The 26,489-nt window shown below is 49.3% G+C and overlaps 2 protein-coding genes across 6 annotated transcripts; one reads left to right on the top strand and one right to left on the bottom strand.

Annotated features, from left to right (window-relative positions):
• Positions 1–50: 50 nt before the first annotated feature.
• MTIF3 (mitochondrial translational initiation factor 3) lies at positions 51–10,585 on the top strand. 5 transcript variants are annotated; one of them, XM_027116622.1, is made up of 6 exons: positions 51–202; positions 780–1,638; positions 6,714–6,915; positions 7,018–7,478; positions 8,778–8,935; positions 10,334–10,585. In XM_027116622.1, the coding sequence occupies exons 4-6, from the start codon at positions 7,019–7,021 to the stop codon at positions 10,550–10,552; spliced, it is 837 nt and encodes a 278-aa protein (XP_026972423.1). In that variant the 5' UTR covers positions 51–202; positions 780–1,638; positions 6,714–6,915; position 7,018; the 3' UTR covers positions 10,553–10,585. The 5 variants fall into 5 exon arrangements, with proteins under 5 accessions (XP_026972423.1, XP_026972422.1, XP_026972426.1 ...); XM_027116621.1 differs by lacking the exon at positions 6,714–6,915; XM_027116623.1 differs by lacking the exon at positions 780–1,638 and having other exon boundaries at positions 102–202.
• GTF3A (general transcription factor IIIA) lies at positions 10,537–26,190 on the bottom strand. Its single transcript, XM_027116126.1, has 10 exons — positions 26,095–26,190; positions 21,655–21,927; positions 19,360–19,460; positions 16,372–16,468; positions 15,915–16,003; positions 14,861–14,934; positions 13,288–13,368; positions 12,508–12,737; positions 11,418–11,477; positions 10,537–10,804 (listed from the first exon to the last, which is right to left on the bottom strand). Exons 1-10 carry the CDS (start codon positions 26,188–26,190, stop codon positions 10,673–10,675), a joined length of 1,233 nt encoding a protein of 410 aa, XP_026971927.1. The 3' UTR covers positions 10,537–10,672.
• Positions 26,191–26,489: the final 299 nt, after the last annotated feature.

Raw genomic sequence — 26,489 nt, forward strand, 5'->3', positions numbered from 1 at the left:
GCACGCACCTCCCCTCGCCCTCCGCATTTTGTGTCGGAGGACTTTAGGCCGCCGGCCGGAAAGGCGCTCCTCCTCACGTCACCTTTCCTTTAAAGACGCAGGCCGAAGCCCCGCCCACTACGGAAGGTGAAAGGGTCTCACACGGCGGAGCCCGTTTGCGGGCTCCTTCTGCCAAACCTTACCAATCGGCGGCCCGGAACAGGTAAAACTAAAGGCAAGGGGCGCTGCGCGGGTGAGGGGACCTGCAGCGGGAGGACGGGGTCGTAGGGACGTGCCTGCGGAGGACGCGGCCTTGCGCTCGGCCGTGTCCCTGTCCCTGGAAGCTCAGTGCCGCCCACCCGCCAGCGGACAGGCCCTGCAGACCGTGCCGCGGGTTCGGGGATTCGGCCGGGCTTAAAGCCGTCTTCGAGCCCAGGCTGCTGTCCGCGCACCCCGGAGCCGCAGCATCTAGACCCGCCGTCCACGGTCCTTCAGGCCCCTGGACCTTCCGCCCCGCTATCCCTGTGCACGTACGGGCACGCACGCAGGCCGTACGTCGCTACGGCCCGCTACGGCCCAGGCGCGCCGCGGGGGCGGGGCTCGGGTGGGCGTGGCCACCACAGATGCACGTGACCGGTCTGTTTGGTGCGCCGGGCTCCCCCCACTCCCCAGTCCCTGGCTCAGCGCGGAGCACTGGCGGGCGTGCAGGCTCTTTGCACTCTGCGGCCAGAGAGGCGGCGTAGTGGGAAAGGTCGCTGAGTGATCTGGGATTTCTCGTTTTCCCATTTACCATTAACTAGGCTTCACGGCATAAGACTCCTGAAAGAAGTAAATACATTTTCTTACTGAAGAGCCGCAGTGCCAAGTACAGGTTATAAGAGGCTTCAGTGTAAGGAAGTGCAGAGTGGAGAGCTCTGGAAAATCAGCCACTGTTGACCGTGCCCAGCGCGACGCAGGGAAGGGTAAACCGGATGCGTTCCCTGCTTCACAGAACTTACCGTCTGAGAGAAACAGTAACAAGATAATCACAGAATTATAATCGTGGAAAGATGAGCTGTTCTGTGGACGCACTTAACTCTGAGTTCAACAAGCAAATAGCGGGACACGGGGGAAAGGGGGGGGTTGACCAGGGGAGAACTGGCCTAGTCTGGGAGGTAATCAAAAGAACGCCCTGAGAAAGACCCCGCTAGACAGGAATGGAGTTTCCTAAACCAAGGGGAAGAGCACTTCAAGATCGGAAAGGCCGAGGGGGTTTAGGCATAAATGAAATTTGGAATGGAGTGAGGCCAGAAAGGTGCGAAGGACCTTTTGACCTCCTGAAAGCTCTTGGTCTTTAATCTTCAGGCAGTTTTAGGTGGGCGGGCGCTGGGTGCCGGGACAACACCAGCGTTGCAGAGGGGAGAACTGATTGCAGAGCTCATGGTGTAACAGCCTAGTTAGGAGACTGATGGGAATCCAAAGGAGAGGTGGAAGATGTCTTAAACTAGCGTGGTGGCAGTGGATGTGGAGAGAAGTAGGTTGATTTATGGTGTTCGGAAGTAAGACTGAGGAGGCTTGGTGTTGGATTAGCTGTGAGAGTGCGGGAGAGCAGAAGTGGACAAGACGACGTGGCTCTGGACGGACTGAGATGCTGGTCACTGAGATAGGGAGTTCTGGAAGGTGAGATGACCGTTTAGAAAATTAATATACAGGAATAAGTACAACTTTTAATATTGAGTCTTGAGCTCAGGATTTAAGAGCTTTTCAAAAAATGTTTTGTGGATGGTTAACTTATTTCAATAAAATAACTAAAAAATAAAATTTAAAATTTTATGGCTAAAGAAATGTGGTTAAGTAATTGGCCAAGATATATGTTAGCTTTTTCCAGTGTTTTAATCAGTGTTCTAGCTCGTCAACAGCTCGGCAGTGCGGAGAGTACTTTGTACAAAACCAGGGCCAGCGGACAGCAACCTGAAGGCTTGGTGACAGCAGTGCTCACCCTGGGCTGGAATGGGGCAGGTGGGGCAGTGGGCAGGGCAGCATGCAGAAGGACTTAGTGAACTCCTTTGGAAGGCGTGAGAAAGGATTCTTAAAGTCATTGGAATTGGCAAAATTAATTTCACAAATATTTAGTCCACTAGAATCCATGTACCTTTTGACTCAACCTCCCTGGAAAGAATAGATATCAATATACAATGTCAGCTCTGTAGGAAAGAAAAGCAGGGAGTGAACAAATGGAAGTTATTTTCACCTCTTCAGTTGATAGGAGTTTGGTAACAAAGGTGTTGTCAAATTATGTAAGATTCGTACATTTCATTGTAAACTCTGTCTCAAAATGAAAAGATTGTAAATGAATATTGAACTCTAGTTAATGATGTGCATGCTGAAAGTGTGCTGAGTCTGACCTCTGTAACAAGGTGGCGGCCAGAGTGCGCATTTCCCGCTTAAGTCTGGAAGTATTCTTCGGGTCACCCTTCGGCACCGCTTGAATACCTTGTTTCCTCATCAGCTTTTTACCTAATGATCTTTGCATCCATCCTTGCCTGAGTCAGTGATTTGATCGGAGGTGGCAAAATGGTGGTTTTCAAATTACTTTTACTTTTCTTCTCCATGTATTAGCTGGCATTCTCCTCTAAAGAACGCTTTTCTTCATCAACTGGCGGTGATTACAGTTCTTCTTAAAAAGGTAGGATAAGTGCTTAGTTCTTTTTCAATGACCAGTTTCCAGAGTAAGGAGTCAGAGTAGCAGTCACATACAGTTGTGGCTAACTATCTTTCTTTTTCATAGATTTTTGCATATTCGGTGTGTTGAAATGAATTTCAGTCACTGATGTTTAAATTATCACACATTTGGCCCGTGGGAGTCTCTTCATGCGATCAAACTGTAAATGAAATGTAAACAAAATGGTAATACTATCTGGGAAACCTGAAGACTGGATATTTGAACATATAGAGGAATGATTATCAGTTGGGATGTGTTACTGTGTTTATTCAAAAGATACAAGAGTCCTCAGCTCTTACTGGAGTGTTTACTGGTGACACAGGATTTACTCGGAAGTAGTTCACAGATGCTGGGGTCCCGGGAGTAGTTGCTGGTGGAGAGAAAGCCTGTTGGACCACATGCTGCAAATCAAGGAGCTAAGTGATGGGTGCTTAGGCCTTTATTTTGCTGTTTTTTCTGTACATGCTCGAGAATTTTCCTAATAAGAAGTTTCTCAATTACTTGAATTTATGTTGATGTTTCCGATTCAAATTTCATATCACAGGTTTTTCCCTAACTCTGTTATTTATATTTTTATCTTTTATGAAAAGCTTACTTTGAAGAAACAGGTATATCTTCCTTTTTGCTGCTCCAAAGCCAAAATTTAGCTAGTGTTGAAGCATAACTGCTGTGTAAGTCAAGAACATTTAAAGCCTTTTAAAATTTGAATAATAGCAAGAACCTTTAAAAAGGTAAAGGTAAATAATAACCATTTTTAATTATTACATTAATAATTATATATTATTATAATTATATAATTATAATATATACTTATATAGCATTGTTATAAATTTTATAAATTTTATAATTCATAAAAATTATAATTTATATAAATTATAGTGTATAATCTTTATATAATTATATATCATAATATTAAAATATAATTAATAATTATATATTAATATATTATATTCAATTATTGTTATAATAATTTTTCTACTCTTTACCTTTTCCTCTTCTTGGAAAATGTTTTTAAAGCTTTAAAAAAATCTACATTATCTTTCTGAAATAGTTTTTATTTTGTAAACAAATAGAATTTATCAGTATAAAAAATACTTCCTCTTTATAAAAAATTAGAGAGGGCTTCCCTGGTGGCGCAGTGATTGAGAGTCCGCCTGCCGGTGCGGGGGACACGGGCTCGTGCCCGGTCCGGGAAGATCCCACATGCCGCGGAGCGGCTGGGCCCGTGAGCCATGGCCGCTGAGCCTGCGCGTCCGGAGCCTGTGCTCCGCAACGGGAGAGGCCACAACAGTGAGAGGCCCGCGTACCGCAAAAAAAAAAAAAAAAAAAATTAGAAAAATAATGGTAATTAGGAAGAATAGGGGAATGAAAATTACTGTGTCTTCAACCTTAAGGAAACCTCAGGGTTCTTCTTAAATTTCTTTTCATCTTTCTCCTGTGCCTAGTTTGTTCATTCGCTTCCTTGTTTTACAAAATCCTACCTATTGAGTAGTATTTTCTATGTAACGTGTTGGTAACTCATTACACAGGGCACACTAGCTTTCGTCTGTAACTGCTAGTTTCCTCCTAACTCATACTGAACTTTGGGACTTGCTGCTGCTGCTCTTTTTCTGAGGATAATGGAAAAGTCGTCTCCAGTGTCTTCAGACTTTTCTGTTTGGTTTGCCGGCTTCCGCCATGTGGCAACAAGTATCTGAGTGTCTGTTATTGAACAGTAAGTATCTCAGCTATTTAAAACCCAGTTCAGTCCCACTGTGGAGCCTTTACAGCATCTGCATCCCCAGTTAATGACTGTCAGGTGACCCATTCATTGTGGATGAAACATCTGGCCGTAGAGCTCACTGAGATTGGTGGACATTTGAAATGCCAGCTGGGAATTTTTTTTTTTTTTTGTAAAGCATGGATCATTTTATTCAAGGTTTATTCATAAATCTGACAATATCTTCTCACGATACTATAGAAGAGCACCAGAAGAAAACTGACACAGCGGTATGATTGAATACTCCTGGAAAAAAGGGCCCCAGCTTTTGAATAAAGGAATAAAATATACGGAAGAAAGTTCAGTATCTCTAGAATAAAAAGAGCACTCTTACGGCGCATCTGCGGTGGGGGCCGCTGATGCACCTGACGACCTGGAGATTTGCCCCCAGACACCGCCTGCCTCCTGGCGGTTTCCTTGGGCTCATGCAGTCATTCAGCACGTACAGTCAGCCCTCCGTATCCACAGGTTCCACATCCGTGGCTGCAACCAAACATGACTAAAAATACTCAAAAAAGAAAAAATTGCCAGAAAGTTCCAAAAAGCGACTGTGCCAGGCAACTATTTATATATCACTTCCATCGTATTAGGTATTATAAGTAATCTAGAGATGATTCAAAGTGTACAGGAGGATGTGCATAGGTTATGTGCGAACACGACAGCTTTTTATATAAGGGACGTGAGCATCCTCGGAGTTTGGCGTCCATGCCAGGTGTCCTGGAACCAGTCCCACGTGGATACCGAGGACGGCTGTACGTACTAAGACAGGCTGTAGGCGGTAGTGTGGGGAGCACAGCAGTGAACGAAGTAGACAAGTGACGTTTTCTCATGAAGCTTACGTTCCAGTGAGGAAAGACTGAGTGTTCGTGTGTAGATCAGTGTATGTCAGCAGTGAATCTCTTTAAAAGGCAAGGTCGTGGGTTTGAAAGGATGGGATGTGCCGTTGACAGAGTGGACAGGGAAGGCCTCGCCGAGAAGTAAATGAACTGGCATCGTCTGAGGGAGAGGATCCCACCCGGGGTGGGGGCTGCGGGGAGGGCGCGCCCGGCGTTTACAGGAATGGCAGGGAGGCCCGTGCGGTTGGGACAGGGAGCACAGGAAGCGGGGCAGGTGCTGTGGGCAGGGGTGGGTGGGGGCCTGGTGCCGGGGGCTCTGCAGCGAGGTGGGGGCCGCGGAGGGCTGTGGGCAGAGGAGCGCCGCGGCCTGACTTCCATGTTTTAAGGGGCAGGGGCAGCAGCGGGGAGGGCGGTCAGGAGGCTGGGACCTCATCCAGGTGAGAGATGAGGGCGTGTCAGGGGCAGGGCGATAGACAGCGAGGGAGAAGGTGGAGTGCTTGGATCCTGCTGATTTTTAGAGGGCGAACAGTGGGATCTGCTGAAAAAGAAGGGTCAGAGATCACACAGCTGTCTGGGCCTGAGCGCCAGAGGGTGTATGTGAGGACAGGACACGGGAGGACAGAGCGGGGAGCAGGGCAGGTGGAATTCAGCTCTGGCCGTGCTGATGAGGGTGCCCGCTGGGTATCTGCCTGGAGGGGCTGGGTGGGCAGTTAACTTTGCAAGGGTGGCGTTCTGGGGGGGCTGGGGGGTTGAAGCCATAGCCACAGACCTGCGGGGGAGGGAGGTGAGAACGTGCGCCTCCCATCACTTTCCATAGTTTGCTGTTCATTCCCCCCACCCATGTCACTGGTCGACGATGGGCGTGGTTGGTGGTGACGGGTAGGAGGGGTGGGTTACCCAGCCCAGGGGGATCAGAGCTGGACCAGAGGGAGCTTCCAGTCTGAACAAACGCCCCAGGTGATGCTCGAGCAGGTGCCCCAGGGAGCCTTCTCTGAGAAGCGCCGCCTAAGGCACCGCATCCTCTTCTCTCATTGACGAGCCGCACACACCTACCTCTCTGAGTTCTTGATTCTCTCGTGTTTCTCAGCAAACCCAGATGAGATGAACGGGTCCTCTCATCACTTCCTCAGACACTTCTCAGGTCTACCTGTCATGTGGATGGTAGGAGGGACACATTATGGCGGACAAGCAACTAAAAAATCAAAGTGCCCCTTCTAAGTGCAGCGTTCATAGCCGTAAGTCAGACCACACGCGCCTGACGCTTCAGCTCACCTTCGGCTGCAGTGCAGCACCTGCCTTGTGAGCGATGGATGTAGTTTATGAGGCCACTTTAATGTCAGGGCATTTCCTTTCTGAGAGTCCCAGCTCATTCTTCCAGGGGGTCAGCTGTCTTCCTGGAGGGTCCCCTTTCCCATAACAGTGTTCTTACCTTTTGTAGACCGTCAGATGTATTGATGAGTTGTTCACTACGTTCATGAAGAGGTGTTTGTTGAGTCACCAGGGATTCAATGTTCTGCATCGTCCTAAATAAAGCCTTAGGGTGTATCTGCTTTTGGAGCTAGCACTGTGAGATCCATGGGGAACGGAGTCAGCTAAGATAACTTTTAAGTTTCCTGTGCATGGACCTGCAGTGTTCACAGGTGAGGTTCCCACAGGCTCACACACGCCCTCCATGTTCCACGGCACCGACCCCATGGGAATAAGTGATCAGACTTCAGTGAGCTTTTCTCCCTGCTTTTTAGGATGGCTGCTCTTTTGCTAAAGAGGTTAACATTACAAACTATAAAAATGGAAAATACTTGCATTAGAAGACGTTTGGGTAAATACGTCGTACAGAAGACGGCGCTGGCGGAACCATCCCACATTGCCTCTGCCCCAAGACTGCCCTGCCTCATTCACGCAGAAGCTTTTAGTACTGAAGACACCCAGGACAAGAGAGAAAAGAAAAAAAAGAATGAAACAGCTTTTCGTAACGTTGGAAGAAAAATTAACGAGCGCATCATTCAGGTGCTGGACGAGAAGGGCAACGACCTGGGCCCCATGCACCGAGCGAACGTGATCAGGCTCATGGCCGAGCAGGACCTGCGGCTGGTGCCAAGGGACCCCGGCGCCCAGCCCCCGCAGTACCAGCTTATGACGGGCACGCAGATCTACCAGGAGCGGCTCCGGCTCAGAGGGATGGAGAGGGCCGAGCCCAAGCCTGGTAGGTACCTTGCTGTCTGCCCCCGAGGTCCTCAGGACTGCACATCCGCAGCTGAGGTCAGGCATTTGCCAGGGCCCCTGTGACAACAGGCCAGTGAGAAGCTGAGACGTCCTTTCACCACCGTTTCCAGTGTCTTTTTCGTCCACTTATTTCTATCCCTTTTTTTCTATTTTCCTTGCTACTCTTGTGTCTGTCATGTCTTCCTCTACACCTGTGTAAAATGAGGGGAAAACAAGGTGACCACCACCAAAATAATGGGAACCCCTTAACCCCCCCGACGGCTGCCTGGCCTTCCACTGCGCAAGGGCATGACGACGTGGACAGGTGGGGTGGGCTCCTGGTCCTGTCCTGGGCCGCTCACCTGTCGGGGCGCCCTCCTCCCCTGCTCCCATCATCTCTAAGCGGGGCGGGGGGGGCGGGTGTGTGTGTGCGTGTGCAGTTAATCACACGGAAGCACTCCCTAACTCTGAAGTGATTCCTGGAGCGTGCCCCACGCCCGTTTCGTCACAGTAAGGGTAGGAACGCTCACGTGATGTGCCAACTCACTTGTCATTTAAACCGTACAGAAGCTGTGAGTTGGATATTAAGTGAAGAGGTTTGCTTTTCATGATTCCTAGTAAGTGCTGATCATTACAGAAAACACACTGGGACAGAGGTCAGAAGGCTGGCTCCAGAGTGCACAGTAAGGCCACGTGTCAATTTTCTGACACCACATTTAACAACAGAGATGTTGACTGGAAAACAAAAACTATCCACAGAGGCCAGCTAGGGTGATAAGGACATCAAACTATGTCACGTTTAAAACAAAAAGGTGGACAGCCTGAGAAGCTTGGTTCAGAGATGGCTGAAGGGCTGACAGAGAACTCAGACCAGCTGGTAGGAGCTGTAAGGAAGCAAAGAGGTGTTAATAAAAGAACTCCTTTTTAGAAAAATTAATTTAAAGAAGAAAAAATATAAGAAAAGAAAGCCTAAAGAAAAAACATAATAAACACCTGTTACCCACCATCCAAAATAAGAATGAGGATTAACTGGTTCCTTTTAAAGAACCACTTCTTTGTTCTTTCATCCGACAATGGTAATGATAAACAGAAGCATTCCATGTTGAAATACTCTTACTTGGCAGGTAAAAAATTGGTATTTTACCTGTGTCTGTCTCCCGTGTTTGAATGTTTACTGGCATGTGAAACTACTGGACAGGAGGACTTGTAGGCCCTCTGTAGCAACGTAGACTTAGGACGAGCACGTGATGAAGCACAGGCCTCACACAGACTAGCGCCAAGTCTCACTCTTTCAAACCAGGACCCACCCTGACAAAGGAACTGACTTTTTCTTCAAATATTGGACAACATGATTTGGACACAAAGAGTAAACAGATTCAGCAGTGGATCGAGAAAAAGTACAAAGTTCAAATTACAATAAAGAAAGGGAAGACTACAGAAGAGCCAGAAAACAAAATGGTGAGTAAAAGCAGGTGTGACTGACTGCCTGTGTGTTTTTGTTTTCTTTCTGATCTGAAAAATACAACTGTAGAAAATCTGGGGAATGTAAAGGCAAAGAAAAGTAACTACTAATCCTACCCAGTGACGATAGTAGCTTTCCAATTTGTTTTTCAAAATGCAAAATGTACACGTTACTTTTTCCATTGTAGCATCAATACTTCACCACATGAAAACACTCTAGTTCACAGGGCTTCCCTGGTGGCGCAGTGGTTAATAATCCGCCTGCCAATACAGGGGACACGGGTTCGAGCCCTGGCCAGGAAGATCCCACATGCCGCGGAGCAGCTAAGCCCGTGCGCCACAACTACTGAGCCTGCACTCTAGAGCCCAAGAGCCACAACTACTGAGCCCTACTGAGCCCTGTGCTCTAGAGCCCGCGAGCCACAACTACTGAGCCCTGTGCTCTAGAGCCCACGAGCCACAACTACTGAAGCCCGCGCACCTAGAGCCCATGCTCCGCAATAAGAGAAGCCACTGCAATGAGAAGCCCGCGCACTGCAACAAAGAGTAGCCCCCGCTAGCCGCAACTAGAGAAAGCCCGCGTGCAGCAGCAAAGACCCAACGCAAAACTAAAAATAAATTTATAAAAGAAAAACTCCTTTATAACTTACAGGATATATGCTATTCTGTTTTACAAATTGCAGAGGATCCAGTACTTAAATAGGAAAGTTAGAAACGTTATGGGTTCATCTTCTAAAGTCTGTTTCCTCTTTATAAAGGCCTATAAGCAGCATTCCATATAAAGTCAAATTGTCTTCCAGAAAGTGGCTATCAGTTTACAGTCCCAGGATAAGTCTGTGGACTATCTACTTTGCTTTTGGAGTTAGACAACTTGCAGCATCTAAAAGGCAGCATTTATTCCAAAGTTTTCAACCTTAGTTCCACGTTAGAATGACTCAGGCCTAGGGCCCGGCCCAGCCCAGCGCAGCTGACCCAGAATCTCTAGAAGTGAGTTGTCTGTATTTTTCTAACCACCCCAATGACTCTGTGAATGAGTGCTGGGAACGGCACTGGGCTGACAACCTGGGGGGAAAGGAGGGGTTCTGCCAGTGCCCAAACCCACTGCTTTGCACTTTTTTCGAGAGGGTGGTCTGGGCCAAACAGCCCCTCAGTGCCTTGACGGGATTTAAAACTATCAAGCCTTTAGTGCATTAGCCTAGTTACATGGAGTTTGTATAACTGCCTGCTTATTGTACAGGTTTCAGTCAACTTAACCAGGTATGTACGATTCGATTCAGCAAATCCCTTAAACAGCAATTCAAGCATGCTGGTTTTTATGCGTATTAGGAGCATTACCACGGGGAAGAATCAAAGATGTTGGTTTTAAATTAGTCTTCGGCTGTTTTCCTTTTCTAGGAGGAGATATGTAATCAAATACTGCAGACTATGCCTGGAATAGCTACCTTCTCATCCAGGCCACAGCCCATCAGACGGGGCAAGGCTGTGATGTGTGTGCTTCGTCCCTTGAGCCAAAAGGAAGACAATGCGTGCAGATCAGCTCTGGGGACCCAGAGGGGAGACGCTCTGAACAGAGGAAATGGAAACGACGGAGCATCCAATGCTCTGCACCAGTGATTTTAATAAAAACGTGCTTCTGAGAGAAAATAACTGAGCTGGCTGGTCTGCGGTCCTTCAAACAAAGCAGTCTGGTGTGTAGCTGGGGCCAGCGTCGCCACGGCAGAGGGCACCTTGCCTTTAGTGCAGTTCAGAAGGCAGTTCAGTCTCCCCATTTCTGGGCAAAGACACGCCCTGGTCCTGTGTCCTTTTAGGAGGGAGGTACCCACTGAGCCGAGAGGCCAGACTCCGTTTTTCATGAGACGGTCTCACCTTTGGGAATAAGGAAGACAGATTACAGGCAGGCCTCTGTATCTGCGGGTCAACCAACAGCTGATCAAAAATATTTTAAAAAAAGAAAAATCCAGAAAGTTCCAAAAAGCAAAATTTGAATTTACCGTGTGCCAACAATTTACATAGCATTTTCATTGTATTAGGTATTGTAAGTAACATAGAGATGATTTAAGGTATATGGAAGATGTGCGGAGGTTATATGCAAATACAGCTGACCCTTGAACTTGGGGGGGGTTAGGCACATGGACACCTGCGCAGTCGAAAATCCTCATATAACTTTACTTGGGCACCTGCGGATTTTGGTATCCTGGGGGTTCCTGGAACCAATTCCCCATGGATACCAAGGGACGACTGTAACTCGAATTCAAAATCAAAACTACTGGAGTCGTATACCTATCAGGTATACAACGATCGCAGTATATACAACAACAAAACTACTGTCGTGAAGTAAGAAAGTGAAATCCACACAATTGCTTTGTATAGTAGTACAGCCTCACACAGTAATAAGTAGTTGAAAATATGCTAAATAGATTGCATCTAGTTTAAGCCAATTTATGTTTTAAAGTTAACAGCTTGCTAAGTCTCAACTTACTTTGAGCTTCATTTTTTTCTTGTCAGGGTCATGCACAACAGCATGCCTGCTGAGGCTCTGCTACAGTGAAGGAAAAAGAAAAACAGTTTTATTTGTAAAACACTGCCACTTGGTATTTGGTGTCTGCTAATATGAAAACCCCATGAGTCATTTAAATAAACGGACAGCCTTCTTTCTGTTACATTCTGTTGAGGGATCTGACTTCTACCACTGGAGCGGAACTGTCCCTTAAATCTTGGACTAAAATCACTGCCTTTTCCAAGGACCCAGGTTAGGAATGTATACATTTTCACCACGTGTGCCTGTGGCTTCCTAGTTCTTTCATAGTAAGGGGTTTGGGGGGCGAGTTCTGAAAACCCTTCCGAGCTGAAGGAGGCTCTTCTAACTGAATCTGTGTCATCAGCATCGCCAAACACCAGTGGAAAATCTGACCCAAGTCCTGCTGTCCTCAGCATGAACACTGACCACCAGCAGTTCCGTGGTTTTCTCACGGTCTGGGCTGTGCTAAGCCAGCCTCACCCCAACTTCAGTCTCTACCATTGTTCACACGAGCGCCTGTGAGAGCACCAACCGGGCGTGGGTCCTCAGAGCCGCATGGGCCCCTCCACCTGGGGTCACGGTCTCCAAGTCTAGACCAGTGTCCCGAAGCTCTAAGGTCCCCCATGTCCTTGTCTCTTGCTCCCCTTCTCAATCCCCAGATGATGGCAGCCCAGAAGGACACCCCAAATATCAACAGACTCATAAATAATAAGCACATGGTACCAGAGGCCACTGGGTCTCAAATTCCGTCACGTAAGAATCACCTGGAAAGTTCGTTAGAACAAAAATTACTGGGCCCATCCCCCGAACTTCTGATTCAGGGGGTCTGGATGTGCATTGCTCGCAAGTTCCCTGGCGATGCTGAGGGCCAGACTTTGAGCACAGCACTGGCAGGGGCGAATCTGTCTGCTCGCAGAGTCTGGTGAAGAACCACTCCTGCTGGAGCAGGAGTGAAGGGCCCGAGTCCCCCCCCAGCCTCCCATCTGCCGCCTGGGGCCAGGCTCCCTGGAGCCCAGCAGCCCCCAAGGACGGCGCCCGGGCGGGCGCTCACCTTCATGGCAAATGCCTTGCCGCAGCTGGCGTGCTCACACACGAACGGGCGCCACTCCTCGTGGAACGAGAGGATGTGGCTCTGGAGGTTGAACACGGTGGTGTAGGTGCGGCCGCAGCCTTCCCTGGGGCACCGACACACGTCCCTCTCCGGGGCGTGAATTCTCATATGCTGCTTCAGGAAATCCTTGCGCTTAAACGTCTTCTGGCACACGTCACATGTTACGTCCTCTGCGGGAGCAGACTAGCAAACTGAGCCCACTTCCCATGTGTTACCATACAGGAAAAACTAATTTGGAATGTATCAAGCGACATATTCGATGCCCAAAACCTTATGATGACACATAGATCAGAAATCTGGGAGGAAACTAGCTCCAGTGTGCCTCAATTTTTCCAAGTTCCTACGTGGCATGAAGTCCCTGTTTTTGTCTGCAAGCAGCAGGGGTTCTCCACCCGGAGGTGCAGCAAGGGGAGGGAGTTAAATGGACCGGTTTTCTTCCGTGTCCCCCAACACACAGGGCACGCTTCCCAGACTGCCCCGCAGACATCAGCCAGGGCCTCCCCGGAGGCCTCACCTGCCCGAGCCTTTAATATGTGCACAGGCCTCGGCCCAGGACCACAGATCTCTGCTCACGTGTCAAACAGCTGAGGTACCCTGGACTTCCCAGACACACTATAGAAACTCTGTACTTTCAAGTTCACATTTAACGTTTCACCCTTTAAAAGCACTCAGTCAGTTCCACAGGGGCAGATATTCATATGCCCCTCATGCCTGCCTTACCTTTATGGGCTTCTCTCACATGTTTCAGAAGCTCTGTCCATGTTTTTGCCACAAAAGAACATTCTTTTTGACACATATAGCCTATTCCAAAAAAAAAAAACAGATTGGTGCATGGCCTTTTGTGAATACTCGGCATAAACACCAATCATAATTAGACTGAAAGGAAAATAATTATCAAAAAATCAAGCAAATTATCAAAAAAAAATTAGACTGCAAGGTAGCTATGAAAACTAAGAAAAGTTTATTTTACAGTAAGACCAAACAACTGCATGTCAAGGTCCTTCATATAGGCTCTCCCTTCAGCAGGGCTTCAGGAGGAGGCCCTCCCTCTCCTGTTCTCAGTGGGCTGGGTACACGGCCCACGAACTCCCAGCTGCTGTGATGCACTCCCCCAACTCCGCCTCCATGGCTCAAGGCCCCTTTCCCCTCCCCGAGCTTTACCTTTGCCTCTTTTTTTACTCAGCCCTTTGCCCTGGATAAACCACCAAGGATAACCTTGCCTGCCCCCCGCTTCCTGTAGTGCCAATATCTTGTAAATTTCATGCTGCACAAAAGAACTAGGAAGAAGCAGCTAAGGGAAAAAAGAAAAGATTCCAGAGAAAAACTCTGTGAACAAAAATGGACACTGTGCAAAGCACTTGAACTGGATTAGTCAGTGTAACAGTCAGCCTGAGCTTCACCCAGTTAAATACCAGAGAGAAACTAAAAGACTCAACTACTAGTCTCTTGTCTTTTAAAAAAAAAAGGGGGGACCTTCCTGGTGACGCAGTGGTTAAGAATCCACCTGCCAATACAGGGGAGACAGGTTCGAGCCCTGGTCCGGGAAGATCCACAGCCCGTGGAGCAACTAAGCCCGTGCGCCACAACTACTGAGCCTGTGCTCTAGAGCCCACGAGCCACAACTACTGAGCCCATGTGCCACAACTAACGAAGCCTGCGCGCCTAGGGCCTATGCTACCCAACAAGAGAAGCCACCGCAAGGAGAAGCCCACGCACCACAACAAAGAGTAGCCCCCGCTCGCCGCAACTAGAGAAAACCCGCGCACAGCAACGAAGACCCAACGCAGCCAAAAATAAATACATTTTTTTTAAGTCACATAAATTCTAAGGTTTGGGAAACTGGAATATGTATCAAAAATCCTTCATGGAAACAGAAGAGATTCAAGCTGTTGGCTTAATCAAGTCTTTCTGAAAAAAGTTACAACCTGATTACTCCAAAAACCTCAAACTATAATCCAAGTCCTTTGAATGCCAACAAGGAAAGGAAAGAGAAGAGGTTAAAAGCAGCTGAAGCAGCAAAGCCACTGCTGGAGTTCCAACCCTTTCACAAGGAAGAAGCATAAGCAGGCACGGCTGTAAACAATAAACGTTAACTCTCAACAGCAACAACAAGGAGTGGAAGGGCAGACACGACACCCAGCACCTCTTTGGTCAAGAGCATAAAACCTGAACAGGCAGATGGAGCCCCTGCCCAAGCAGTTTCGGCTTCTTGGGATGACCACAGACTCGAGCAGTCAGAGAATTAACACGCTCTACTGCTGGTGTGCCCGTCAGAGCGGGCACCAGTACATACCCTCGTGGACCTTCCCGTGTCGCTTCAGACTGCTGGGGGAGGCAAAGTGTTTTCCACATCCTTCGTGGGTACACCTGGGTCAACAACACACGAGCGTTAGCTGATCCGTTTTCAGACAGAACTGTACTTAAATAGTATGTCGTCCTCATCCTGCCAAAGTTTCCTCTTCCCACAACCAAACCAGTCATAAAAATGGGATTTCAAATTCAGACCTAGTTGTAGATGAAATGCAAGTTACTTCACCAGCCTTGGGCAGAACAAACTGAGAGAAAAAAGTCATTACTTTTTTTTTTGTTTATGTGATCACATTAAACAGTTTTCACCTTTATACCTCTGAAAATATACCGTTTTCATGGCAACAAAAAGATGGCTCGGGTAAACACCTAAGCCATCCTGAGTCATTTGCGTCTAGTTTTTCTAATGATGTTGCCGTGGGATGGTGTGAAAAGAAAACAGCAGCAGATGCATGGCCTCTGGGCGCCCCTTCTGCGCTCAGGCCACCAGCGGCACAGGAAGAGGCGGCAGTGCTGCAAGCAGGGACGGGCACTGTCAACGGCAACAAGTCCCAGGCAGGGGACCGCCCAGCCGTGCAAAGCGCCAGCCAGGGCTCGCAGGATGGCCATCAGCAGGTGCCCTTTGCAGGTGTCTTCCAACGCGTCCAGTCACCTCTTCCTGTTCCTCCTGAAACCCTCTCTGATGCAGGCTAAGCCCAGATACCTTTGTTCTACAGGAAAGGAATACTTAGCATCTGCATAAGGACATTTCACGCCACTGAACAGGCTCTATTTGAGTAGTTAAGACATAAGCCTTACCTTCAAGCTTAACCACAATTGTACTAATTTCACAAATTATTCTGAAACACATTAAATCTTTCTGTTAGAGAAACAAAAGCACAAACTTGTGAAATGCCCAATACATAAATGGGCATACACTGTACAACTTAACAGGAAAATGTTGATTAAGAAACTGCTTCTGAGCATTGGTATGCAACCTATGCATTTTAATCTTATCCCCACCTGAACTTTAAGAGGTTTCACCCACGTAAGGTACCTACTTGAACGGCGGTTCGTTGGTGTGCTGGCACTGATGGATTTTCAGCTGCTGATGCTTCTTAAAGGTCTTCTTACAACCTTCAAAACTGCACTGTTTAAGTAAAGGTTTGGTAGTCTCAAAAACAAATCCAGAACAGTTCATAACAGAATCCTCTCAAGATAAAAATATCACAGAAATTACATACTTGCTACTTTCACCCATTTAGTTACTATAAAATTCAAGAAGCTTTGAAGAGTAACACATATGAAACAGCAAAAACGATTCATTTGGGGTAGTCTACCAATAATATACTTTAATTAGCAAAAAGCCTGCTTTCAAAATAAACCATTATTATGATAGCTAGTGTCAAATTAATTCAGATATTTGACCAACAAAATTTGGTTGATGAAAATTTTAGACACACAGGCAATAAACATAAAAAAGTCAGAATTTAAGCATATAAAATCATTCATACTTACTACATATTGTTTTTGCTGGTTTTCATGTTTGCGTTCAAAATGTTTCTTCAAGTTTGCTTTTGTGTTGAATTTCTGATCACAGCCACTAGCTGTACAACTGTTGGGAAATTGTGTAAAAACCAAAATATTAACAAACCAAGGGAAGAGAAATTTTAAGATGTGTACATCCTCCCACTTTATAAAGGCTAATTATTCCAAAGTATAATAAAAAATAGTCTTTAACAAATTCCAAAGTGTTAAGCCATACCACATAACGCCTCTCAATTTGACGTGATTATATGTAACGAGAGATGCATTTTCTTGTTAGGCTTCTGAAATTAAGCACAGTGTAGCAGACATTATACAGTGCACAGAGGGAAGATGAAAAACACTAGTTCCAAAAGCCTAAACCCTGCTTAGACTTAAATCATGCTTAAGTTAAACTGTTCTCAGGTTAGAATCTGATAACTTTAATTTTGCTTGAAATGTCTCTACAAACTACATTTCCAAAAAGACCTCAAACAAACAAAACAAACAAACAAAAAAACTGGTTTCAGCTTATCATTAGAGGTAAAAAACAGATATTTACAGAACCATAAACCATTAGGCCCTGTGACATATCACCAAGCCGGTGTAGCTCCCCTTAATGAGTGTTTCTATATCTTGACTTTGAATTATCTAAATTCTTTGTGATTTTTAATATGTGCTCTTTTTGTGATGAGTTTTCATAAGCCGGATGGATGAAGCAGGACTTCCTTTACAAGCCCTCATCTTACCCATCATTCACCGATAAACCCCGAATAACACTCCTATCAGGCACCACGCTATCCACAGGGACAGGCAGAAAAAGGTGCAGAGTGACGGGGGGAGAAATGCCCAGAGGCCACTGGAAGGACACAAGAGGGGTGCTGTGGCAGAGACCACCCACCCCGAGTTCCAACACGTGCTATTTCTGACCTCAGGAACAAAACGCTGACTTTCAGCTGGGTTCACAGCCAACAGAAACAGAGCTTCTTCCAGCCTCCCTTGTGGTCCCACCGCTAAGTGCTGGCCCATCCTGCTCAGCTCCCACAGGTGTCTAAAAAGGGGGCACACCTCTTTTGCCCCTCCCTCCATCCCAGTGGCAGGAATGCTTATGTGACAGCTGGAGCTCCGACAGCCATCTTGGACCATGAGGACTGCAGAGGAAGTTAGGAAGAGCCCCTATCCACCTCGGCCTTTCTGCAACTTAGTTATGCAAGAGAAACAGAGACTATCCTGTTTAAGCCTCTATTGGGCTGAGTTTTCCGTCACTCTTGACTTCAATCCTGACACAGACATCTAACCCAACACCACTGTGGGGCGGGACAGGGCCAGGAAAGTCCTGCCAGGAACCAAACAGCAGAGACAGGGGGCGTGAGACACCCTGGCAAAGCTGGGGGTGGGAGTGCTGCTGCCCAGTTAAGAAGAGCTGGACCACCACGTCCTGACAGAGTCCAGCAAATGGGGCAAGACCACAAAAGTGCCCAGGCACAAAGGTCATTACATAAGCAGTGCTCAAAACCACTGCCCAGCTTTAGAAAAGGAAGCAATCTGGAGGGTGATGTGAGAGAGGGCCGGGGAAACAGACTTCAAGTGAGGCGTGCAGGCCAGCGCCTGAACCGAGACACGGGCAGCTGGGGGAGGGGAGAGGCCCTGAGGGTAAGGACAGCCCTTGCAGACCTTCTGCTGTGGAGGACGGGAGGGAAGAACCAGGAGTCCTGCGGGTCAGCAAGCAGGCAGTGATGCCGCCTGACAAGAACAGGACCAAAGACAAAGCTTGTGGACTGTCAGGGACCTGGGCCCCACGGAACCAGGGAGACAGCCAAATAACGCCGCGCAGCAAGCAGCCGGACTCGGGGATCTGGCGCTAAAGAGAGGGATGCGGGCTGGAGAGCGAGCCGGAAGAGACACTGCAGCCGTCCTGCTCCAGCAGGAGTAGCCCTCGCTGTTCTCTCCAACCCGCGCATCCACATCCACCCCCATTTTTATTTAAGACTTAGTGTTTTAAATAGTATACGGCCACTTAGCTCAGAAACCAGAGGCCTGGAGAGGGACACAGCTGCATGGTTCCTTCCAGCCCTGCCCCTACCCACCCAGGACTCCCACCACTCCCAAGACAGGCAACAACGTTCTTTAGTTTTGCTATGTAGCCTTTAGGATTTCTTTACACAAACAGAAGCAAATACAAATAGAGGACTTGTTGTCTACCTCCCCTGCTCCTTTTTACACACAAACAGGTAGCCCGAAATACACCCTCTTCGGAACCTTGGTTTTTCAACTAATAAGCCCCAGAGATTTTCTTAGTTTCACAGGGAACACCTGCATTCCTTTTTCCCCTCTGTATAGTATTCCACGGGTGTGGATATACTTTACTTGGTCCTTCCTGATGAGCAGGAGGGCTGCTCCCATCTGTGACTTAACAAGCCCTCCAGGTGATTCTGATGGACCCCAAATTTGAGATCCACTGCTTTAAAGTAGCTGGTTTAAAAGAAAAGCAGTAATATCTACCTTTTCACAGATAATGAGCAACTCTGTCAGAGAAGAATGAAATTAACACTGGCATGGCAGAGGAGTGGGGGCTTAATTGAAAGAAAGAGAAGATAAACTGTTAAAGCTCTACTTCCTCGTTCATATGTCTCTTATCCCAGCAGCTGACTGGTTCGTAAAGACCCTGATGATACAGAGCCCAGAATCTGCCAGGGAACCATGTTGCATCTGGTCTGAACTTTACGAGGTTGATTTCCCATTTAGGATACACTTTAAAGGGAGACGAGAGGATGCAAACTCAAGACAACTTCGGATGAACGCGTCCCTGAAGTTATCACACGCAATGACCCACAAGGCCCCAACGCTCTTTGCACATTCCAAACCCTGTCTCAGGAGATGCAGGCCAAAGCAGCTCCGCTTTCTTCACCTCGAAGGTCATCAGCCAATTTTCTGCGCCAAACGCCACCCACTTCAGAGGCCTGAAGACAGTTCTCTACTTACACAAAGGGCTTTTCTCCAGTGTGAACCAGGGCGTGGCGGCTGAGGTGCCAGTCCCTGACGAAGGCCTTGCTGCACCCGTCACGGTCACAAACAAACGGTCTCTAGCAGGAAGGCGACAAAAAGCACGTCAATCCTGCCTGCGTTAGTGGCTCTGGTGTTACTTCAAGCCCTAAACTATCTGATGGGCAAAGCCGTGGACTCTGTCTGTAGAGGTGGTTTCCACCCAGTAAGTGCTGAGCACCTGCTACAGGAGGCCAGGCAAGGATCTCCCGCCTGGGGTTACACGACAACCGAAATGCCGCAGCTGCTCACAAAGTCGCTGCAGCAGGTTCTGTTCCAGGAACACCATGTGAAACCAGCGGGCAGCCTTCACAGTAACCGTACAGTACTGTGAACCTGCTCCTGACCTACACCCGGCTTCAGCAGCGGCCCCCTTAAAGATTTCCTGCCGGCTCTCAGCGCGGCCTGCGCGCACTGATCCTCTCCTTCCGCACAGCATCTCCGCATCCACTCAGAGCCCAGGGCGGGCGGTCTCATCTGGACAAGCCCACTGTCTGCTCAGAGAACGCCCGGCACAGCTACAGAAGAGTGTGTCACATCCGAGAAAGCTCACAGGTGCCCGGACACACACAGCTCACGGCCCGAAGTGCAACCACCACGTGGGACCCGGCAGTTGGGAGGAAGGGCTTCCACTCTGAACCCGTAGGAAAAGCCAAAACATATCCCCCTTATAACCAGTTCTGTGCACTTAACTATGGAAAACATGCCCCAGAACAGTCCAGGAAGGAGGTACCAAGGCCTCAAAGGACGCTACTGGTAGCAAAGCAGGTGGACAGGAAGACAAGAGCTGCGTTACCAGGGCAGGTGCACAGAACTCTGCACTGCCTGTCATGCAGGACGTTCGAAAAATGTCTGTCAAATTAATGTGAGATTTGGGATGACATGACTCCAAGTTTTCTAGCCTGTGTGAAGGAAGCTGGGAGTGCCAATATCCTAAATACAGCCCACAAGTCTGAAAGGAAACGTGAAGTCTAATCGGGACATCCTGGTAACAGGGCCCAGAATTTAGGGGGGTTGAACGGGCGAGAGGAAAGAGAGGAAGGCGAAGCATAAAGCACGTCATGAAGGAAGCCAGTCACAGGGTAAGAAGAAGCCAAGAGAGTGGGGCAGGTGGAGAACCTCGAGGGCGGGAGAGGAGCCAGGGGAAAGGGTCAGTGAGCGGGACAAGGTCCCGGGGAGGGAACGGTCAGCCTTCAAATGCTGCAGGGGTGAGGGGGACGGGCAGCGTGAGGACACACAGAGGGATGACCTGTAAGTCAGGAAAGTGCTAGGAGCGGAGGCAGGAGCTGCAGCACCCTGGTTAACGGCTTTCAGCTGAGGCCCTGAGAAGCCAGACTGCCAAATCCTGGGAAACTCGGCCAATTCCTAGGCCTCCATGAGCCGCCCTTTGCTCACCTGTCACCTTCCAAAGGCTTCCTACTGCTCTCAAAACAAAACGCAGGCTCTAAACCCACTGGTACCCTGGCCTACAAATGATCCTCCAGGCGTGCCCCTCAGGCTCCCCTTAAATGGTTCCCCCACCCAATCACGTTGGCCGGCGTCCACCCCCAGGACCACACGCTCCTCTGGCAGTTCTCTCTGCCCGGGCTGTTTCTCCCCCAAATGTCTGCAGGGCTGTGACCTTTCCTTCTCATTCAGGTCAAGAGAGAGGCCTCTCCCGACCACCCTCCTGTAGCCCTCTCTTCACTGCGTCGCATTCCTACTTATTCCGCTGTCCTCCCGCTTAAAGTATAAGGTCCCTGACGGCAGAAGCCTTGCCTGTCGTAACTGCTGCTCTCCGGGCCAGGACGGTACTGAACTATGAATGAACGAACACATGCTGCTTGCAAACCTCCAGTACTCTAAAGTTCTCCTCCATTCCGGTCCCAGGAGGCGGGGCCTTTTAAGGCAGGTTGTGGGTGGGCGTGGGAGGGAGTATTCCAACCTTGCAAATATTTACACGTTATGGGGACGTGGTGACTGGCCACCACTCAAGGTCAAAGAAGGGGAAAGTGTTGCTTAGTGAGCCCTGAGCCCCCGTCAAGGATATCTCGGTCCTAGAACTCCCAGTCTACTTCCCCAGGCCTTCCCTGCCCTAAGGCATGGCTGGTTCGCTTGTGCGTCCCGGAGGCCAAAGCTGAACGCGTCTGCGTACCCACGCGCGGGACCTTCGGGCAGCGCCCACCTGGCGCGCACCGCACCTAGTCCCCGGCCTGGACGCCACGCCCCCCGCGGCCACGCCTTCGGCCTCGTTACCTCCCCCGTGTGCTTGCACAGGTGCGCGTCTAGTTTCCAGGCCTTGTTGTAATTGGCGCTGCAGTCGGGGAAGGAGCAGATGAACCTCTGACGGGGCGCCGGGGGCAGCGAGGCTAGGCTCTCGCCGGCCGCGACGAACGCGTCGGCGATGGTCAGGGACGACACCGCCTCCGCGACAGAGGCCGGCGGCTCCAGGGTGCCCAGGGTCAGGCACTCGGCCACGTGCTGAGCCACGTGCCACGAACCGAGGCCGACCGACCGCTCCGTGAGATCCTACGCGCGGTCCGACTGCACTTCCGGTAGCGCGGCCCCGGCGGGGCGGGGCTGGAGCGCCGGCGTAGTGGCGCATGCTCCGAAAAGCCCCACGCCGGCCCGCTTTTGCGCATGCTCTGAGCAGCTCCTCGCCGGCCCCCGCCCCTCCCGCCCTGGGGCAGGAGCGGAAGCGAGGAAAGAATGGCCAGGCCCTCATCCTCCCCCGCCCCCAGCAAAAGGTGCCCGCGAGTCGCAGGCCCTGTGATGGACCCCGAGGCGACTGTTAAATGTGTTCCCATCCGCCACCACCCTTTTCGAAGTACTACCCTTGCATGATCTAAACTATCCAGTTCTTACTACAAGCTGGGTTTGTCTTCTTTATGGATTCATGTCCTGCAAGCTCTCTACATGCTCCCTCTGCAAGCCCCCTGGCAGTGCATCCTAAACTTGCTTAAAATCACGTGGAAACCTTTTTAAAACTTCTAAGCCCAGAGCATATACCGGACCAATTAAATCACAGTTTCTGTCACTGGGAAACGGGGATCCGTAGTCTGGAAATTCCCCAGGTGATTCCAACGTTCAGACAAGTTTGGGGACCATTGCCCTGAGGCCTTGCTGCTCAGAGTGTGGTCTTCGGGTCAGCAGCACCGTTCCTTAGAAATCGGAACCTCGGACCTGCTTGAATCGGAGAGGTCTCCAGGTGATGTGACGCACCTTGGAATTTGAGAAGCACTGTTCAGAGGCTTGAATGGTATGGGTATCTTTATGGGGACCACATGTTTAAAGGACATCCTTGGACGAGGATAACAATGACAGGATGGCCTGATGTTCCCCCAGGTGTGTACTTTTCACAAACTGCATCACTTTGAATCATTTGGCAAGCCCTTGTCTGATGGTGATGAGCAGTCCCTGCGAAGAAAGTGCAGTTTTGAAAACAAACCAGGACTCTCCCACGAGGATAATGGCCTGTCCTGTCGGGTCCTGAGGACTGGGAGAGGGAGTCTGGGACACGCATCCACATGCTGCTTTTCTCCTTTGCTGGTCCGACCCCTCTTCAGGGGACAAGTCCGCAGACAGCCCTGCTACAACTGTGCACATCTTAAATGGTTTCCCTGGTGCCGGTGCCGGCTACCTCCTCCGCATTCCGCTGCCCCCTGGCCGTGGCGGGGTTGCGTGGTAAACCTCTTCCTCTTCCGCCCTGCTCTTGGCCTCCTGACGCACACCGTGCCCCGTGCCTCTGCTCCTGCCTTCCCAACTTCTCCCATCTCCTTAACCAACTGTTCTTCACACCTTCTTCTCGGTACCCACGTCTTCGTGCTCAGCCCTCTGATGTGAGGTGTTGTAGCGGGGAGCACCGACTTTGAGGTCTAAGTCTACATTTACTCCCTGTAGGACTTTGGATAAGGTTCTTTGAATCTCTTTTCTTACCTTTAAACTGGACCACTGGAGTCATTCTTGGAGTGAATGCGACTGTATTAACCGATAGTTCCATTTATTACGTGTCACCCCCTGAGCCAAGCACATTTCCCAGCAACTCTTAGCTCTCCCAACAACTCTGCATGTAAAGAAGCTGATACAACCCAGGCCGTGCCTTTTCTTTTCTTTCTTTCCTATGAACTGATCCATCGTCCACCTCTATCCTCTCTGCAGTTTACTCTTCAATGTGTTTTCAACATCCCACGTTTCTGAATGAGGAGCGGATTTTTTTTTTTTTTTTTGCTAAAGTAAAAACCATCAAGCAGTCACCTCCAACTCAACATTATTTGCAAGTGAAACAATCTTACCATCTCCACCTGGTTACACTCCCGCCCTCCCGCTTGCTCCCTGCCTTTCTTGCCATTGGCAGTGTGACCCTGTCTGCCACCCACGAAAATGTAGAACAGTGGTTCTCACCCTGGCAGCACACTGGAGTCACCAGGAGCTTCTGAAAAGGATGTCTCTTGGGCCCCACCCGCACCAGTGCAATCAGCCCCTGTCCCTCCTCCTTCCATCTGCCCATCCCTGGCCTGGCCGACGTGTGCACCTGCCTGTCCGTTCCCTCCCACCTGCTGCCCAGCTTTGCTTTGCTCTGAGCCTGGACAGCTGAAACAGCCTCTCAACCGCTTTCCTACCTTAACACTCTCCTACCTCTAATCTCTCCGTAAAACACCTGAGACTTTCTAGGTTTAAGTTTGCGAGACTGGCATTTGCAAAGCACTTTTGTTCCTCTTAGCTATTATTCCTACAATTCAGGTAAAAGCACTCAGGTGGGAAATGGGGTCCCCGGGCTCAGGCCCCCTCCAGGCCCTGAATGGGTTTGGTAGTTTGGCAACCCAACTCTGAATCCTGGCTCTACCATTTACTATTTGGCCTCGAGAGAGAGTTACTTAATTCCTCTGAAGTGTGTGTTACCTGTACAATGGGAATAATGATATCTATGCCACAGTGTTGCTGGGAGATTTATATGAGACAGTTAATTCATGCGAGGTGCTTAGCTCAGGGCTCAACATAATAAGTAATCAAAAATTAGTAGCCTTTATTTTTTTCCCCACTTGCTGCTGGCTTATGCCTTCTATTCTTTTTTTTTTTTTTTTTTTGGCGCTACACGGGCCTCTCACTGTTGTGGCCTCTCCCATTGCGGAGCACAGGCTCCGGACACACAGGCTCAGCGGCCATGGCTCACGGGCCCAGCTGCTCCGCGGCATGTGGGATCTTCCCGGACCGGGGCACGAACCCGTGTCCCCTGCATCGGCAGGCGGACTCTCAACCACTGCGCCACCAGGGAAGCCCTGCCTTCTATTCTTACCCTTGAGTTGCGGTTGGCAGGCTGCTCTGACTGGACCCTGTGAATTGTTTCTAACTAATAGCATAAGGCAAAGGTGATGGGATGTGATTAGGTTACAAAACACTGGGACTTTCATCTTCCTAACAGACCTTCATTCCCTTCTGGGCTTGTGCACTGTGACAAAACAGCAACCACACTGGAGAAACCCACAGGGCAAAGAACTGAGGGTGGCCAACAGACAACTAGGAACTGAGGCCCTCGGTCCAGCAGCCCTGGAGGAACTGAATCCTACCAACGACCATGTGAGCTTAGAAGCAGATCCTGCCCCAGCCAAACCTTGGGATGAAACCTTAACCCTGGCTGACTCCTTCATTGCAGCCTGGGAGAGACCCTGAAGCAGAGAACCTGGGTAAGCCATGCCCAGATTCCTGACCTGCAGAAATTGTGAGATAATAAGTGTGTGTTTGTTTACGCCAATAAATTGGGGGGTGATTTGTCCTGCAGCATAACGCATAGTTACATTACACAAAATAACTCTAGACCTGGTAGTCCTGCGCTCACACTAGGGAGAGGGCATCTGAACAAAGAGGTTTCTGACCAGAGGGAGACCCTGACCCAGCATCCAACCATCACACAAGTTTCTTCCTATCCAAAAATCACACAGTGTGACAAGAACGCATGTAGTAATGGCGATAAATGGACAAAATAGCTTGAATGTGGACTGCCCTTCAATATGTGGTCCCTTTAATCCCGATTTTATTCTTATCTCCTAACGTTTACTTCTTCCGGTTTGGTCCAGCACAGACAAGGTGGTCAGCTAGGGCCACTGTCCTAGCAGATCAAGCAAAGCACCAGGACATCATCCCTGAAACCCACCTTTAACTTGAAGCTCTGTTCCTTCTTTTATAGGCATGCCATAGAAAGACTTTTGGATTCAGCCCCAATTGCCACTAACTACTTGAGTGTGACTTTGGGCAACTCTCCGCAACCTGCTTTGCCTAGTCTGTGAAATAGAGGAGACCCTGCCCTGCCCTCCTCTCACAGTTGCTATGGGCATCATACGGGAACTTGGCGAGTTAACTGACCTCTCTGAACCTCAGTTCTCCATCAGCCAACTGAGGACAATAGTACCTACTTCACAGATTGTGAGGATTAACAAGAAAATACACGTAAAACACCTTTGCCAACCATGAAGTGCTAGCCATCTGTAAACTGTTACTGACACTAGGTTCTCAAATATTGGCTCAAACAAAAAGTGAACGAGCCAAGGTCATCCCAAGGATGACCAAGGTAGGATTGAGCAAGAGAGATTCCACCCCTCGGCCACATCCTCAATATAGCCAGTCTCCCGCGTCCCTCAGGGAGCCTCTGGGGTCACTGATCATCTAACCAGTCAGGAGAGGTCCCCCAGGCATCACCTGTACCTTTGTCCTTGCTCCTCTGTCAGCAGAGTCCTCGCCCTCTTGCAGCATCTCTTCTTGGACCACCTCCCACCCCGCCACGACCTCCCCGGGAACCATCAGTGGGCAGTGGGAGACGCGGGACACCTCCCTTCTTGGCTGTCCGCTCACCATGCAGTTCCAGCCTGGCTTCTCCAATTAGCCCTCCTCTCGCTTCAGTCTGATCGTTGAATTTTCCTGCAGCTGTAATTGCCCCACCAGGGTACCGCCACGGGCCTGTGCTTAATCACTCCCACCCACTTCAAACCCATCTGAGCTGGGAGCAGCCAGATTCCATCTAGTTAGTGAGACCTAATTGCTCTCTGATTACCCACAGGGTCAGGTGCTTGAATGCTCACAGTTTCCATCCACAGCCCGTG

This window comes from Aethalodelphis obliquidens, unplaced genomic scaffold, assembly GCF_003676395.1.
Source record: "Aethalodelphis obliquidens isolate GAN/ISIS:26980383/991018 unplaced genomic scaffold, ASM367639v1 scaffold16, whole genome shotgun sequence".
Classification (NCBI taxonomy): Eukaryota; Metazoa; Chordata; class Mammalia; order Artiodactyla; family Delphinidae; genus Aethalodelphis; species Aethalodelphis obliquidens.

What these genes read in the sequence shown, in the direction of transcription:
- MTIF3 (XM_027116621.1), top strand. Translation starts at nt 1,505, where the DNA reads ATGGTGTTCGGAAGTAAGACTGAGGAGGCTTGGTGTTGGATTAGCTGT. An exon ending in GAGATAGGGAGTTCTGGAAG is followed by an intron (nt 1,639 to 7,017) that starts GTGAGATGACCG and finishes CCTGCTTTTTAG; the next exon opens with GATGGCTGCTCTTTTGCTAA. An exon ending in GAGGGCCGAGCCCAAGCCTG is followed by an intron (nt 7,479 to 8,777) that starts GTAGGTACCTTG and finishes CTTTCAAACCAG; the next exon opens with GACCCACCCTGACAAAGGAA.
- GTF3A (XM_027116126.1), bottom strand. Translation starts at nt 26,190, where the DNA reads ATGGTTCCCGGGGAGGTCGTGGCGGGGTGGGAGGTGGTCCAAGAAGAG. An exon ending in TGTGCAAGCACACGGGGGAG is followed by an intron (nt 19,461 to 21,654) that starts GTAACGAGGCCG and finishes CCTTCCTGCTAG; the next exon opens with AGACCGTTTGTTTGTGACCG. An exon ending in ACCAGCAAAAACAATATGTA is followed by an intron (nt 16,004 to 16,371) that starts GTAAGTATGAAT and finishes TTACTTAAACAG; the next exon opens with TGCAGTTTTGAAGGTTGTAA.